The 17,513-nt window shown below is 47.3% G+C and overlaps 1 protein-coding gene across 4 annotated transcripts in view; it reads left to right on the plus strand.

The window, feature by feature from the left end:
- The window catches only part of LOC147099018 (myocardin-related transcription factor A-like), a 194,055-nt gene that overhangs the window by 61,981 nt on the left and 114,561 nt on the right, over nucleotides 1-17,513 (plus strand). For all 4 annotated transcript variants that reach the window (XM_085969566.1, XM_085969561.1, XM_085969564.1 and 1 more), the window contains one exon: nucleotides 10,160-10,225. In XM_085969566.1, the coding sequence (XP_085825692.1) occupies nucleotides 10,160-10,225 (66 nt within the window). The remainder of the gene's footprint in view (nucleotides 1-10,159; nucleotides 10,226-17,513) is intronic.

Raw genomic sequence — 17,513 nt, forward strand, 5'->3', positions numbered from 1 at the left:
TCCCCATGACCGTTCCACCACCGTCACATCGCCTGCCTCTGCCCCTAACTCATCCTTTCCCCCCCCCGCCCACCCCCCTTCACTTCATTTTATGCCAAGCTCTGCTGCTTGTATCCTATACTGCACCAAGTTCTGATTACCCATCGCCACTGTCCTCAGTGGCTCCCAGTCCCCCAATGATTCAAATTGAAGATGCTCATTCTCGTGTTTAACTCCCTTCATGGCCTCGCCTCCCCCCCCGCCATCTCTGTAACCTCCTCGAGACCTCCAACCCCCATCTCTGAACTCTCCGTTCTTCCACCTCTGGCCTTTTGTGCATTTCACTCCTCCCTTCAGTCCACCATTGGCGGTTGTGCCTTTAGTGTCCTTGGGCCCCACGTTCTGGAATTCCCTCTTTAAACCCCTTTGCCTCTCCACCTACCCCATCTCCTCTAAGACCATCGCTTATAACCCACTTCTGTGACCCAGCTTTTGGCCACTCCCAATATCTTTCTTTGGCTTGGTGTCTGTAGTGTATGTACCCGTCTACCTTTAAGAGAACTATTGTATGTACCCGTCTACCTTTAAGAGAACTATTTTAGGTGTGGCACTACTTTGTTTGGCTCCTGTATACTGTAATACCGACGGTGACCACACCAGTATATAAGTGTTGTGTCAGGATTTATTGGGCAGATTCGCCCTGACCTTCGAATAGTAAAGTCCTGTTTTAAGTTACTCTTGGAGTCTGTGTATTAATTAACTAAACAACCCACAGACTTTACAGTGTCCATTTCTTTTTGGCTGAGCGCTCTGCAAAGCATCTTGGGACATCTTTCTACGTTAAAGGCACTATATAAATGCAAGCTATTGTCACCTGATTGGGCTGAGATTGCGTCCTCACTGGTTGAACAACAGGGTGAGAGATTCTGTTCCCCATAGCTGGCCCCTGTCTTGCTTGTACCCTCAAAGACAGAGAAGAAAAAGAACCCAAGGTCACACTATTAATACAGATATGTGCGGAATTGAGCAAGGCCTGGCCCAGGTAACGTGTGCAATCCATCTAGGCAGGCTGCTCCCATTTTGCAATTTAAGGTGACCCCGATACTGACACTGGTGCAACCCCCCTCCCTCTCCTCCACCCCCGGAGAAAAGATTCTTCGATTAAGCAGGACACCCCCCCCCCCCCCCCCCCCCCCAATGTGTTGCACCTACTACTGATTACACAGATGAACAGGGACTTGCTCATGTCAGATTGCGGGAGCGAAGCTGTAACATTTGTACTGTTATCTGATCTCAGTTTGGATGGCTGCCCTGGATTCATTCCAAGGGAAACATTTTGTACTGTGAATACTGAAAAAATCTGTGACCTTTGTGTTGCAGGGAATCCATGAGATAAATGAGGACTGGGTGTTTTGTGCAGAACACACTTGGGGAGGGAGGCAATGCTGGATGATTTCAGTCTGCAAGCAAAGTCTCCGAACGGTTTGACAAACTCATTCCCCAAATTGTTTCAAAAACTAGATTTATTGCCCGAGTTTCTTCTGTTATTGCCACCGTGTTTTCCTGTGTTACGTCGTAGGAAGAGAAGATATTTTACACAACCTAAACATGGGTGTAGTGGGGTCAGTCAGCTGAGGTGGTGAGGGGATTCCACGGAGAACTTACTCACTAATAACCTGCTCACTGGTGCTCAGTTTGGGTTCCGCCAGGACCACTCGGTTCCAGACCTCATTACAGCCTTGGTCCAAACATGGACAAAGGAGCTGAATTCCAGAGGTGAGGTGAGAGTGACTGCCCTTGACATCAAGGCAGCATTTGACCGAGTGTGGCATCAAGGATCCCTAGTAAAACTGAAGTCAATGAGAATCAGGGAGAAACTCTCCACTGGCTGGAGTCATACCTAGCACAAAGGAAGATGGTTGTGGTGGTTGGTCAATTTCACAGCCCCAGGACATCGCTGCAGGAGTTCCTTAGGGCAGTGTCCTAGGCCCAACCATCTTCAGCTGCTTCATCAATGACCTTCCCTCCATCATAAGGTCAGAAATGGGGATGTTCGCTGATGACTGCACAGTGTTCAGTGCCATTCACAACTCCTCAGATAATGAAGCAGTCCATGCCCGCATGGAACAAGATCTGGACAACATTCAGGCTTGGGCCGATAACTGGGCAGGTAACATTCGTACCACAGAAGTGCCAGGCAATGACTGCCTCCAACAAGCGAGAGTCTAACCACCTCCCCATGACATTCAACGGAATTACCATCGCCGAATCCCCCACCATCAACATCCTGGGAGTCACCATTGCCCAGAAACTGAACTGGACCAGCCACATAAATACTGTGGCAACAAGAGCAGGCCAGAGGCTAGGTATTCTGCGGCGAGTGTCTCACCTCCTGACTCCCCAAAGCCTTTCCACCATCTACAAGGCACAAGTAAGGAGTGTGATGGAATACTCTCCACTTGCCTGGATGAGTGCAGCTCCAACAACACTCAAGAAGCTCGACACCATCCAGGACAAAGCAGCCCGCTTGATTGGCACCCCATCCACCACCGGTGTACCGTGGCTGCAGTGTGTACCATCTACAAGATGCACTGCAGCAACTCGCCAAGGCTTCTTCGGCAGCACCTCCCATACCTGCGACCACTGCCATATAGAAGGGCAAGGGTAGCAGGCGCATGGGAACACCACCACCTCCAAGTTCCCCCCCAAGTCACACACCATCCTGACTTGGAAATATATCGGCTGTTCCTTCATCGTCGCTGGGTCAAAATCCTGGAACTCCCTCCCTAACAGCACTGTGGGAGTACCTTCACCACACGGACTGCAGCGGTTCAAGAAGGCGGCTCACCACCACCTTCTCGAGGGCAATTAGGGATGGGCAATAAATGCTGGCCTTGCCAGCAACGCCCACATCCCATGAACGAATAAAAAAAAACCTCATGATCAAAACTACAGCAACGTCTCCCGCTAAAAGCAGGGTGGTTTCTCCAGCAAAATGCAGTGAGTGGAGGATCGTTAATATAACACACATTCTGTGCGTAAAATCAATCCCAGTCACTTACAGCAGTGCAGTCGCCAGGCGTGGTTGACTGGGGAATTACCCAATCATCTCCATTCTGGCCAGGACTTGTGTCATGATACGCAGCAATAAAAAAAAATAGGTTCCCTATCGTATGACTAGCTGTCTTTTTGCTTGTATCTTGAGAAAGTGCCTGTAGGTTATGCTTGTCCTCCTACCCCTTTGTTTTCTTTGCAAAATACAGGGGGGGTGGTAATATATTGTGATCTATTGACAAGAACCTAGTGTGCCTTGGGCAAAGGGGAGTCCATGATTTTTTTAATTAATTCATGGGATGTGGGCGTCGCTGGGAAGGCCAGCATTTATTGCTAATTGACCTCGCGAAGGTGGTGGTGAGCTGCCGCCTTGAACCGCTGCAGTCCGTGTGGTGAAGGTGCTCCCACAGTGCTGTTAGGGAGGGAGTTCCAGGATTTTGACCCAGCGACGATGAAGGAACGGCCGTTATACTTCCAAGTCAGGATGGTGTGTGACTTGGAGGTGGTGGTGTTCCCATGTGCCTGCTGCCTTTGTCCTTCTAGGTGGTCGAGGTCGAAGGTTTGGGTTTCTCTGCCTGTCCACTGGAGTTGAGATACCAAAGTAGTGGTCCCAAAGCTCCAGTTGGATTCAGTAATTCAAGCAGGAAGAACGCGGCACCATCAGAAGATTACAAGTACACTTTTAAAGGCGAACCTTAATGCTGAGGCTTTGTAGGCAGGACTGTTCAGTAATGAGACTGAGAATTGCTTTTCCCTCTTCTCCTTTGGATGGTCCACTTCCTTATTTTTTGAATGTAAAGGGTTTGAATAGAAGGAAAAGGGAAGTTGAGACCAGTTTTTATTCTAGTTTTTTGTAGCTCTAAGGGCAAAAGGTTGTTAAAACCTTTTAGAAGGCGCACACATTAATAAAGACATTCAGACAGTCTAAGTTAGTACCAGTACTTGATTGCCTGATGAACGGCTCCTGTGCTTTATTTAAAAAAAACACTTTCCAATTTTACTCCTTCCTTTCTTGAAGGCCGTGACTCTTGGCTGGGGGTATGGTTGGCTGGGGGTATGGTTCCCTGGGTGCTAGATGCCTTCTGTTACCTCGCCTAAGTGGCCATTCTTCGAGAGCCCAGGCAGCGTTTTGCCAGGACTGTAGGTGGCTTCAGAGCACACAGCCCAACCTTTTAATAAAAATGTTGAAGCTCATGTATGAGTGTACTATTACTAAGTGTAACATCCCCACCGACAACTGGGAATCCCTGGCCCAAGACCGCCCAAAGTGGAGGAGAAGCATCCGCGGAGGCGGTGAACACCTCGAGTCTCTTCGCCGGGAGCAAGCGGAAGCCAAGCGCAGGCAGCGCAAGGAGCGCACGTCAACCCAAGCACCCCACCCACCCGCCCCGTCAACCACCGTCTGCCTCACCTGTGACAGAGACTGTAGGTCCTGCATTGGACTAATCAGTCACCTGAGAACTCCTTTTTAATGTGGAAGCAAGTCATCCTCGGTTCCGAGGGGCTGCCTAAGAAGGGAAGACTTTCCCTGGCTATGACATATGGCCTTCCCTCTGCACCTCACACTCCACATAAGCTTTCATTGCCCTCTGCCTTCATCTGAAGAAAACAGTCGTATTTTCCAGCCTCAACCACTGGTTACGATCCAAAGCAGGAACACTGGCTGGCTTAAGAACGTAAGAAATAAGAGCAGGAGTAGGCCATTCGGCCCCTCGAGCCTTCTCCACCATTCAATAAGATCATGGCTGATCATCGACCTCAACTCCACATTCCCGCCCGATCTCCATATCCCTCAATTCCCCTAGAGTCCAAAAATCTATCAATCTGAGCCTTGAATATTTATTTTCTTCCCCACTCGCCCCCCACTTTGGAAGCACTGAGGCCACTTTTAATGCTCTGGCTAACATTAGCTCACTCAGATATAAAAACAGAAATTGCTGGAAACACTCAGCAGGTCAGGCAGCATCTGTGGAGAGAGGAAGAGAGTTAACGTTTCAGGTCGATGACCCTTCGTCAGACCTGGGAAAAAAGTTGGCGATGGAACAGGTTTTTAAGCAAGTGTAGGAGCAGGGAAAGGGGGGAGGGGAGGAAAGAACAAAAGGGAAGGTCTGTGATTGGGTGGACGGCAGGAGAGATTAAAAGACAAAAGGGATGATGGTGCAAGGCAAAAGGAGATGGCATTTTCTGTTTTTATTTCAGATTTCCAGCATCCGCAGTATTTTGCTTTTGTATTAGCTAACTCAGTTTAGGTTTGGAGTCTAACCTAGGACTTTCTGGCCTGTATTTCTGTTTAATCTACTTTGTATTATATTAACTATCCTCCACTCACTGCCGGAGAAATCATCAATTTGTATTTTAATGACGCCGTTGCCCATTGGAGGGAGCTGAAGTTGAATAATTAAGATGATTTGTGTACAGCGATGCTACTTCAAAGGTGTCTCACAATTGTGAAGCACTTTTTAAAAGTCAAAATGAAGAATGAATATCTTAAGAATTTGAATTCCACTGATTATTTTCAATGCTGCCATCATTGAGAACTTGCTGGGAGAAAGAAAAGACTTGCATTTATACAGCGCCTTTCACAATCTCGACGTCACAGAACGCTTTACAGCCAATGAAGTACTTTTGAAGTGTAGTCACTGTTGTAATGTAGGAATCGTGACAGCCAATTTGCGCACAGCAAGCTCCCACAAACAACAATGTGATAATAACCAGATAATCTGTTTGACTGATGTTGATTGAGGGATAAACATTGGCCAGGACACGGGGGGAGAACTCCCCTGCTCCTCTTCGAAATAGTGCCACCGGATCGTTTACGTCCACCCAAGAGGGCAGACGGGGCCTCGGTTTAACAGCTCATCCAAAAGACGGCACCTCCGACAGTGCTGCACTCCCTCAGCACTGCACTGGAGTGTCAGCCTGGATTATGAGCTGAAGCCCCTAGAGTGGGACTTGAACCTACAACCTTCTGACTCCGAGGCGAGAGTGCTACCCACTGAGACACGGCTGCCAACTGATCCTGAGGTGTTACTGAGCCCAATGGTGCAAGAGAGATGAATTAATAGACGTCATGCATAAGATAAATACGGAAGAGGAAGGCCATTTAGCCCATTTTAGTTCATCCATCTAGAAAAACCTGCTGCCCCTTCCTCACAACGTCCAGTTATCCCTTAAATGACATCAAGGTTGTTGCCTCTATTACCGACCCAGAAGTCCATTCCACGTCTTTTTGTGAAGAGCTTTGTAGTGTCTGTCCTAAATTAAAAATGGCAGTTACTGGATCCCTCCACATTAATGGACGATTTTCGTTCTCTCATATTGCTGGGGTCATTGTCTCCTACACAGGAGGAGAAAAATAAAGACTCCGTCTTCCCAACTCAAACTCTGGGAGCCAGATTTGGCGCTGCTTATAACTGCTTGCATTTCAAGTGTGCGGTGCATGCCTGCATTAGCAGGTCCTGCATGATCTCTGGTTGCTGGCTATTGGTCCTAAGCTCTCTGGTTAATGGTAATGCTGAAAGTGGGTGAGAATAAGCCAGGCTGTGTGATGCGCCTCAATGACTTCAAGACTCAAAGTTAACTGAATAAAACAAGGCTTTTATTAGCAAAGAAAAGATGCCTGTGGCTTCACCTAGCATGCTGCTGTTCTGCTGCAAGACAAGCCTGGGCTTGTCTTGCTGCTGTTCTGCTGCAAGACAAGCCTGGGCTTGTCTTAAGTAGGGCCAGGTATGGGCGGAGCCGACACACAAAGGGGGCGGTGCACTATACACAATACAAGGTGAAACACCGGAGCAGGCAATACAATATATGTCGTTAACTACAGAGTCTGATGAATGACATATTTCATCACACTGTGTACCTGATTTAAAGAATAATGTGCGATGCAGACAATTGAATAAAGTTATTTCTCTGTTGAAGCTCAAATATATTGGATAATCCTTTGACCGATGTAATTGCAACAGAGAAGAAATCATAGGACCACCAGAATGGCACATAGCGCCATTTGTTTTGCATTTTGTGCGGTCTCCAGTTTACCTGCGACTTACATAGCCTGGCGGCCCATCATCGCCGTATTTATTTTTTACAAAAAAATATTATTTTACATTTAGAGCCAACTTATTTTACACTTAGAGCCAACACATGCTAGATCTTGGCACAATAATCGGGTGAGTTTTTTTCAAAAATACACCCAAATGTATTAGAATACATATTCTGTGAGCTTCTTCTATTTGTCGGTAATGGGTAAATGTTAATGGATGCATTAAAATTACCAAGGCAGTAACTAAACCATGAAAATTTTGAGGAAAACAGTGTGATGAAATATGCCATTCATCAGGCACTGTATTCCCTATGTTTAGTTTAGTTTCAGTTTCATTTCCTTACCTGTATTGTATTGTGTGTAGGGCTCCGCCCATACCTGGCCCCTACTTAAGCAAGCCCCAGCGTGTCTCACAGCAGTACAGCAGATCTCTGGATGAGAGACACTTCTCCAATGTGTATTACTTTCTGAGTTAATAAAAGCCTTGCTTTGCTCCGTTAACGTCGAGTCTCGGATTCATTGAGGCACATCAAACAGTACACTCATTTACTTATTCTTATTTCTGTGCTCTTCTCTTCACCCCCCCCCCCTCAAAAAAACAAAGAGAATCAATGCAGTGTGTGGAATGTTCCTTTAAAATTTTTTTGGGGGGTGCGTGGCCCCTTTAACGGGCTGCGCAGCCCGTTCAAATTTCCAAGCGTGGACGGTTTTTCTATTCAGAAGCCAGTGTAGGTGGGACCTCTAGGCAGCCTCGCAGCTTAAAGGGAACGTTGCTTGTGCACTATTCCCTGACTTTGTAGAGCCGGGTAGCACTTTGCTGCCTTGTGGGGCAGCGCTGACCCTCCAATCGGCCCCCTCTCCCAAAGGCTGTATCTGTGTTGGCGGGGGGGGCGGGCATGGTAGACTTGAGCACCAGCTCTCCTGCTTTACCTTTGCCTCCAATTTGCAAAAAAGTGAATTAGAGAAAAGTAAGGATTTTATCGCCGGTCTCTCTGGGATTAAACATCTCCCTAGATTTTGACAGTGTTACAAAAGTACATTTAACAGAGTTGAAAGTATTCAGTCTGAAAACTGCAACTTTGCACTATTCATCTGATGTGCGCAATACAATGTGAACTAGCGATTTACTCATTGTTTAAAATTAGGATCAAGTGAGACCAGTGTTTGCGGATTGAATGATTGCCATCCTGTATTTACCGCTACTCCTCGCTGCCGATTTTTATTTGTGTTCGGTTTTGCAAATCTGGAGGAGAGCACGGGGGTCAGCACTTTGTTGATTTAGGAGTGGAGGAGAGTTCTGTTGGACCTGTACCTCTAATAGGATTGCCCACCGGCCTGGTTTCGGGCTGGCTGCCTGGTTCCTGGCACAGCCTGGTAAACAGAGCAGGGAAAACTGGATTTTAATGACCACGTGAAATGGTCTGGTTTTTTGTTCGTATGTGTCTGATCGCTCTTTCCCCACCCCTCCCAATCCCCCTTGTTCCCCCTTGTTCATTTTAATCCCCCTTGTTCATTTTGAGCATGCATGCAATGCCCAGTCTGCTTTTAAACTGGATGACAGAATGGTATTGAAATAGCCGATGATGAGGCTGAAAGATCTTGGGGCGGGTGGCGGGGGGGTGGTTTAGTTGAGGTCGAGTGCTAAACTTGATAGCCAAGACAGAGTGTGAGACTGAGGAAATTGTGTTCTATCTGTATAGTGCTCTGGTCAGACTGTCCCTTGCATACTATGTCCCATTCTGGTCACTGAGATGCGGAAGGATGTTCTTGCCATGACGGGACTGCAGCGAAGATTCACCAGACTGATACCTGGGATGGCAGGAATGACGTATGAAGAGAGATTGGGTCGATTGGGCTTATACTCGCTGGAGTTTATAAGAATGAGGGGGGATCTCATTGAAACTAATAAAATACTAACAGGACTAGACAGACTAGATGCAGGAAGGATGTTCCCGATGGCGGGGGAGTCCAGAACCAGGGGTCACAGTCTAAGGATAAGGGGTAAGCCATTTAGGACAGAGATGAGGAGGAATTTCTTCACCGAGAGTGGTGAACCTGTGGAATTCTCTACCACAGAAGGCAGTTGAGGCCAATTCATTAAATATATTCAAGAAGGAGTTGGATATATTTCTTAAGGCTAAAGGGATCAAGGGATATGGGGAGAAAGCAGGGACAGGGTACTGAGTTTGGATGATCAGCCATGATCTCATTGAATGGCGGAGCAGGCTCAAGGGGCCGAATGGCCTACTCCTGCTCCTATCTTCTATGTTTCTATGCAAGTGATTCAACTGCTAGAAGTGGCCACAGAAGAGCCACTAGCCTGGTCACCGGACTGAATTATGGAAAAAGGCAAGGGAAACAAACTTGAGTATCTCGGCCTTGGAAGGAGGCAACCGAGGGGAATGTAACAGACATTTTAGAATAGCTGAATGCAGATTGCTACTTCAAACTAAAGCATGGCCGTTAACACAGTGCCGATGAGGTTCAAACGGGTAAGGGCCAAATTTAGGGCTGAAGTCCGGAAGTTCTTCAGAGAGTGATCAACACATGGAATGGACTCTCCGGGTAGCTCAATGGAGTCAAAAACCCTAAACTTATTGAAACAGATGCTGTGATGAAGAACTGTGGGTCTTTGTGCAGAGAGAAGATGTGTTCCCTCCCCCCCTTCCATCTTGTGGTTCGTTGATCGTAATCTGTGACCCTCAAGTTACTGATTCGGGTCTCTCGCCACTGCTACAGGGTGCAATCATTCTGCTGACTCTTGTGTCTGTCTTGTGGTTTACATACAGACAGCATGTTTTTAAGCTAAGATGTGTTACACTAAAAGGCGGGCGGAGGAGAGAATTTAAGCCCTCAAAGTTTATTAAAAAATGAATTGTTAAAAGTTGTCGGTCGAGCTTATCAGAATGACAGGCGCCTTTGCTGTTTCCTACTTAAAAGCAGCTGGGCGGAAGCGCTCGATCTGTGACCACTTCTGCAAAAAAAGTGAAGTTTGGAACGGGGCGCTTTCTCAAAGCAGCAGGGGGGTTGCTTTGCTCGCCGTCCCGGCCGGCCGTGCTAACCATGCCTCTCCTTTTTCTCCGGCAGTACTGCAGCTAAAGCTTCAGCAGCGACGGACACGGGAGGAGCTGGCCAGCCAGGGAATCATGCCACGTAAGTAACAGCCATGCAGAATTCTGCAGTCATAGCCGGTGGGGGTGGGGGCAGCATGTTCTGTTTAAATTTTGCCTCGTTTTTAGAAAGACGATGTGTGCATGGTTGTAAAATGGTTGCATCTCTCTCTTTCTTCCCCCTTTTCTGGATGTTGAACATTATCCGAGCACATACTGTTGATCTATTCTCAATTACCTCGTCTTTTACCTTCGTGAAACAAAATAGCAGTTCGGCTTCTTAAGAGATAGCTGAGGCCGTGTAGAGGCACTGTCGATGTCGGGCTAGATATTGTGTAGAACTGAACAGAAGCCATAGCAAAAGTTCTTCTGGCACCCAACGTTGAATCTTCCACCCCCCGTCCAGGGGAGGAAGCAATTCTCAGGGCTCAGGATGGTTGCCTGCTTGACTCGTACTCCTTCCTCCTTTGGCTTGCCTGGTTGGGGAGGAAGTTTCCAGAGTTGGACGAGCGCGCACGGGCCTAGTGGCCCCTTCTCGCCCTGAGTATGTAACACAGCAGCATCTAACATGAGGGCCAATGATCCTTCCTGCCGCGTTTTAGTTTAAGGGGGTGCTGGGGATGTGCTGGTGTCATCATCACAGTTGCTTTCCAGACATTGCAAGGTAAGGCGCCCCTAACGTGTACTAACTCGTAGGGTGGTCCTAGCTGGGCAAGCAGCACAGAACTTTCCCAGTGCTCGGTACAGTTAAGCCGCGCAGTTTTAACCAGTTAAACTGCAGCAGTACTTCTGTGCACACGAGAGAAGAGAATTCCATTATATTGCGCCTCGCACGACTTCAGGACGTTCCAAAGCTATGTATAGCCAGTGAAGTACATTTGCAGTGTAGTCGCTGCTGTAACGTAGGAAAAGCGGTAAAAGGGTCGGAGTTCTTGAGCCTTGCCTACTTGTGCTCGAGTTATCTGGGCTAGAGTAAGTGGGGGGGGCTGTCCCCATGGGGAGAGGCTATACTCGCCACATTGGGTAAACACAATTTCCACTTTGTGTGGCGTTCTCCGAGTTTGGCTCGAAGCCTCTTGGGGCTGGGTTCCCACGCCTGTCAGACACCTGACATTGTAATATATTGTAATTGCCATCTTCAGTAGTGTGTTGAAGTTTACCCAGAAATACTATCCAAGGATCAAGTTCAGTTTGATTGGGATGAGCTTTAATTATAATGGAATTAACAGTAGCTAGGTGATTTGAGTTTAGATGTGATTGTCAATGGTATTCTTTCGAACACCGCATTGTACATCTACAAGGAAAAACTGAACAGGCTGGGGCTCTTTTCATTGGAAAAGAGAAGATTGAGGGGTGACCTGATAGAGGTCTTTAAAATTATGAAGAAGTTCGATAGGGTAGATGTAGAGAAGGTGTTTCCTTGTGGGGAGTCCAAAGCTACAGGCCATAAATATAAATATAAGATGGTCGCTAATAAATCCAGTAAGAAATTCAGGAGAAATTTCTTTACCCAGAGAGTGGTTAGAATGCGGAACTTGCCATCGCAAGGAGTGGTTGAGGTGAATAATATTGAATCATTTAAGGGGAAGCTAGATAAGTACATGAGGGAGAAAGGAATAGAAGGATATGTAGATGTGGGAGGAGGCCCGTGTAGAGCATAAACAGCGACCGGCACAGACCTGTCCGCCCAAATGGCCTTGTTTCTGTGCTGTAAATACTACGTCATTCCATGTACCTCTCCCCACATGCTCCACTTAGATTAGTAAAGGGGAAAGGGAGGAAGCTAGCCTCTTTGTACTGCAACCCAGAGCTGGCCGATTCTGGTGAAAGAGGCTGATCATCAATTCTGGCTCCCCACTGGTTTCAGTAGCGCTGCTCATGTCAGTGGTATGGCTGGAGCTGGTGGTGCTGATGAGACACATTGTGGAAGGTCCCTATTGGAAAATTAATTTTTAAGTTTCTTTTTTAAAAAAAAAAAAAAAAAAAAATTTTTTGCAAATATATTTAGATTTGTAGTGGGAGAAGGAACTTGGAATAAAATTTATGACCTGCCCCCATCACGCCTCTCTTTAAATACTCTTGCAATGTTCAGAAGATGCAGCAGCAGAATCCAGAATGGAGCAAAATCGCCGCTTGTCTTGCTGCAAATTTAACCGTTTACTTTTCCGTCAATACATTTTATTGGAGCTGTGCGGAAGAAAACCTTGAGGTTTGACTTCTGAAAGCTGGAAATGCCTTGAAGCTTTGAGCTCAGTTTCCTGTGTCAGCTTGGGTCAGCTGTTGGCTCTCGCCTCGGAACCAGAAAAGGCGGACCCGATCCCTGCTTGTGGACTTGGTCACGTAATCCAGACTGACCCGCCACTGGGTTGAGAAGTCCCGTCTGCCTCCTCCAGTGGGTCAGATGGATGTTGAAGATCCCATGGCACTTTTCAAAGAATAGAAGGGTGACCTGCAACATCATTCTCCTTCAGTCGATAGAAACAGACTAACATCTTGCTATATGCAAAATGCCTGCTGTGTTTACCTATGTAACTCTGACTCAAAGTAAGTCACTTTTTGTGAAGCGCATTGGGACATGTCTGAGATGTGATAAGGTGGCACATAAAGTCCTTTCCTTCCTTTTTAAAAGTTTTGTCATATGTTTTGTTATCTTAAATAATCTTGACTGGCGTCAGGCCAATCGCAGCTGACTGTTGTATGTACCCGGGCAATGCACTCCATCATGACGTACAGTTGCACCAGGAGGCCAACTGCATTGGAAGGGCCAACGTGGAGTTTGCAGCAAAGTGTTTGGAGCCACCGCTGCCTAAAGCTCCCCGCTGTACAATGCCGTTTTGCTCACTGCTCTTCTTATACTTTGTGAAACCCGAAACCTTTTTCCGCCGGCACCTGGAAAGTTGCCACCAGAGGCATTACATGATGGCAAGACAGCGTGATGAGTGTCGCAGTGCCAGTGACCAGCATCAGTGCCGTCATTCTACAGGCACTGATCTGGTGGAGCAAGTGGGCGCTTCCCCAGCGCTGTGCTCCTGCTGGCGGCAGGATAAAGCCAAGTTTTTTGGGGGGGGGAGGGGGGAGAGCGGGTCGGAGTAAACATTTCCACAGTGACGTCAGGTGACGACTTAAGGTAGTGATGCCCAAACTGCAGACCACGAGGCCCTCAAAGGCCAGCAACTCAATCCTCTCTGCTTTGTACATTTCTGCTTCAGTGGTTTGACCGGTTTTTGAGTTTCGTGGGCCTGGAGTTTTGCAAAGTGGTGAATAAACCCTGAATCAAAGCACAGAAGGAGGCCATTCGGCCCATCGAGTCTGCGCCTTCGAAGAGCAATCCAGTCAGTCTCACTCCCCCCGCTCTTTCCCCATAACTCTGCAATTTTTTCTCCTTCAAGTATTTATCCAATTCCCTTTTGAGGGCTGTTATTGAATCTGTATCCACCTCCCTAACAGGCAGCGCGTTCCAGATCCTAACCGCATGTTGTGTAAAGTTTTTCCTCGTGTCACCTCCGGCTCTTTTGCCAATCACCTTAAATTTGTGCCCTCTCGCTATCGTCCCTTCAGCCATCGGAAACGGTTTCCGAACCAGAACACTTCAAGATTTGTTGACACCCGCAGCTTGTGACGTGCGCAAATTCGTGGGGACGTGGATTTAATCTTTATTTGCAGCTTCCGAGACATTCTGGTGCGTACTTGACTGCCCCGCCAAGACAAAAGGCTTGGTCGTTCCTGATCTAAGGTCTGAGATTACGCAGCCAGGATATCTGTTCAAGGGCAGAAGAGTGGTTGCATAAAAGTCACCCAGCGACAGTGGCAGATAGACAATAGTCATATAATACATGTGGCTCCCATTGCTTTGGCCATTGGTCTATGGAGCCACTCATTCCCACCTACATCTGTGTTTTGTGGTCATTTTTGTTTTGAAACAATTTGAATCATTCTTGAGGTTATAGCTTAGTTATGAATGAAAGGGTGCAGCAAGACCGTAGAGATGTCTGGTGCCTGGAAGGCACAGCAATGCTAGTTATATGATGGATGGCAGTGCTAATGGTGTGGTGAGAGAGGTGGAAGGGACAAAGTCTACAAATGGTGGTATGGCTGTAGGTGCTGCGTTCACAGCACAAGTAGATTATCAAACCTCATTTGGAAATGGAGGCAGTTACATTGAGTCCCAGTAACTGGTCTTGAATTAAGCTTTAGCAAAATAAGTTAAGATTTTTGCATAGGGATTGTTGTGGCAACTCTGGAGATGTTACTCTTTTTTAATGCAGTGCTAACTCTAAGATCATTTCCCCTTAAGATAGTATTTTCACACGTGTCCTTACTAGTCATAGCAGGGGCCCTGCAGTTCAAGCTGATTTATTTTTAAGAGAGTATTGACTGTTCTTAATAAATTCCAATTTTTTTTATTTTTATGGCCGTCAGCTGTCAACTGAAGCAGATCCACGGGGTTGTTAAATTGTGGTATCCTGATCTGTGTGTCAGCTGTGGCTCAGTGGGCAGCACCCTCGCCTCTGAGTCAGAAGGTTGTGGGTTCAAGTCCCCACTCCAGAGACTTGAGCACAGAAATCTAGGCTGACACTCCAGTGCAGTGCTGAGGGGAGTGCTGCACTGTCGGAGGTGCCGTCTTTCGGATGAGACATTAAACGCTCTTTCAGGTTGACGTAAAAGATCCCGCGGCTCTATTTCGAAGAAGAGCAGGGGAGTTATCCCCAGTGTCCTGGCCAATTGAGTTATCCCTCAATCAACATCACTAAAACATATTATCAAATCATTGTTAAATTGCTGTTTGTGGGAGCTTGCTGTGCACAATGTGGCTGCCGCGTTTCCTATATTATAACAGTGAATACACTTCAAAAGTACTTCATTGGCTGTAAAGCGCCTTGGGACGTCCTGAGGTCATGAAAGGCGCTATAGAAATGTAAGGAAGTTGGCTGTGGTTGTTGGAGGTCATTCATCTCAATCACATGACATCACTGCAGGAGTTCCTCAGGGCAGTGTCCTAGGCCCAACCATCTTCAGCTGTTTCATCAATGACCTTCACTCCATCATAAAGTCAGAAGTGGGGATGTTCGCTGATGATTGCACACTGTTCAGCACCATTCAAGACTCGTCAGATACTGACGCAGTCCGTGTCCATATGCAGCAAGACCTGGACAACACTCAGACTTGGGCTGACAAGTGGCAAGTAACATTCGCACCACACAAGTGCCAGGCAATGACCATCTCCAACAAGCGAGACTCGAACCATCTCCCCATGACATTCAATGGCATTACCATCGCTGAATCCCCCACTATCAACATCCTGGGGGTTACCATTGATCAGAAACTGAACTGGACCAGCCATATAAATACAGTGGCTACAAGAGCAGGCCAGAGGCTGGGAATTCTGCGGCGAGTGTCTCACCTCCTGACTCCCCAAAGCCTTTCCACCATCTACAAGGCACAAGTCAGGAGTGTGATGGAATACTCTCCACTTGCCTGGATGAGTGCAGCTCCAACAACACTCAAGAAGCTCGACACCATCCAGGACAAAGCAGCCCACTTGATTGGCACTCCATCCACCACCTTCAACATTCACTCCCTCCACCACCGGCGCACTGTGGCTGCAGTGTGTACCATCTACAAGATGCACCGCAGCAACTCGCCAAAGCTCCTTCAACAGCACCTTCCAAACCCGCGACCTCTACCACTTAGAAGGACAAGGGCAGCAGACGCATGGGAACATCACCACCTACAAGTTCCCCTCCAAGCCACACACCATCCTGACTTGGACCTGTATCGCCGTTCCTTCACTGTCGCTGGGCCAAAATCCTGGAACTCCCTTCCTAACAGCATTGTGGGTGTACCTACACCATATGGACTGCAGCGGTTCAAGAAGGCGGCTCACCACCATCTTCTCAAGGGCAATTAGGGATGGGCACTAAATGCAGGCCTAGCCAGCGACGCCCACATCCCATCAATGAATAAAAAAAAAGTCTATCAGTTTCAGTTCCTGCAAGGTGTAGCTACTCCCCTGGCTGTGTGCTAGAGGCCAGGTATATTCTTCAATGCTACTGAGGGAGTGCTACAGTGTTGGAGGTGCCGGCTTTCAAATGAGATGCAAAACCAAGGTCCTGCCTGCGCTCTCAAGTGGATGTAAAAGATTGCATGACATGATTCAAAGAAGAGCAGGGAATTCCCCTGGTGTCCTGGCCATTATTTATTCCTCAACCAACTTCACCAAACACAATATCTGCTCAGTATCTCATTGCAGTTTGTGGGGCCTTGCAGTGTATAAGTTGGCTGCTGTGTTTCCCTACATTGCAACAGTGACTACACTTCAAAGAAGAATACTTAATTGGCTGAAAAACACATTGGGACATTGAGGTTGTGAAATGTGCTATATAAAGGTTTGTTCTTTCTTCCTCTTTCTCTCTCTCTCTCTCTCTCTCACTTTCTCTCTCACTTAGGAATTAAATTAAACCAAGTTCTGAGTTAGCTGATTTCAGGTGGAGGGATGGTACTCATGCTGTAATTGGTCTCATTGCCTGGGCTAGAAAGGAAGATTCAGCAAGTGTTCTCACTCTTGGTCACTATCCAGCAACTCGACATGAAGACAGGATCCAGTACTGATCTGCCCTCCCATCCTATGCTCAGATGACTTGCGACACTCGCTTTCTGGACTTGTGTGTGTTGAATGGGCAATTCAGCATTGTACTGGAGGACTTCTGTAAGGGAGTCCTGTCCCTTCAGGGGAGAGCGAGAACATTCAAAATAAAGTTGAGTGTATGTTTGTACAATAGAGTGATCACTTGTTCTAATACAGGAGAAACATAGAAGATAGGAGCAGGAGTAGGCCATTCGGCCCCTCGAGCCTGCTCCGCCATTTAATGAGATCATGGCTGATCATCCAAACTCAGTACCCTGTCCCTGCTTTCTCCCCATATCCCTTGATCCCTTTAGCCTTAAGAAATATATCTAACTCCTTCTTGAATATATTTAATGAATTGGCCTCAACTGCCTTCTGTGGTAGAGAATTCCACAGGTTCACCACTCTCTGGGTGAAGAAATTCCTCCTCATCTCTGTCCTAAATGGCTTACCCCTTATCTTTAGACTGTGACCCCTGGTTCTGGACTCCCCCGCCATCGGGAACATCCTTCCTGCATCTAGTCTGTCTAGTCCTGTTAGAATTTTATAAGTTTCAATGAGACCCCCTCTCATTCTTCTAAATTCCAGCGAGTATAAGCCCAATCTCTCCTCATGCGTCATTCCTGCCATCCCAGGTATCAGTCTGGTGAATCTTCGCTGCACTTCCTCCATGGCAAGAACATCCTTCCTCAGATAAGGCGACCAA

This window comes from Somniosus microcephalus, chromosome 28, assembly GCF_052327205.1.
Source record: "Somniosus microcephalus isolate GS21.2 chromosome 28, FLI_Smic_1.0, whole genome shotgun sequence".
Classification (NCBI taxonomy): Eukaryota; Metazoa; Chordata; class Chondrichthyes; order Squaliformes; family Somniosidae; genus Somniosus; species Somniosus microcephalus.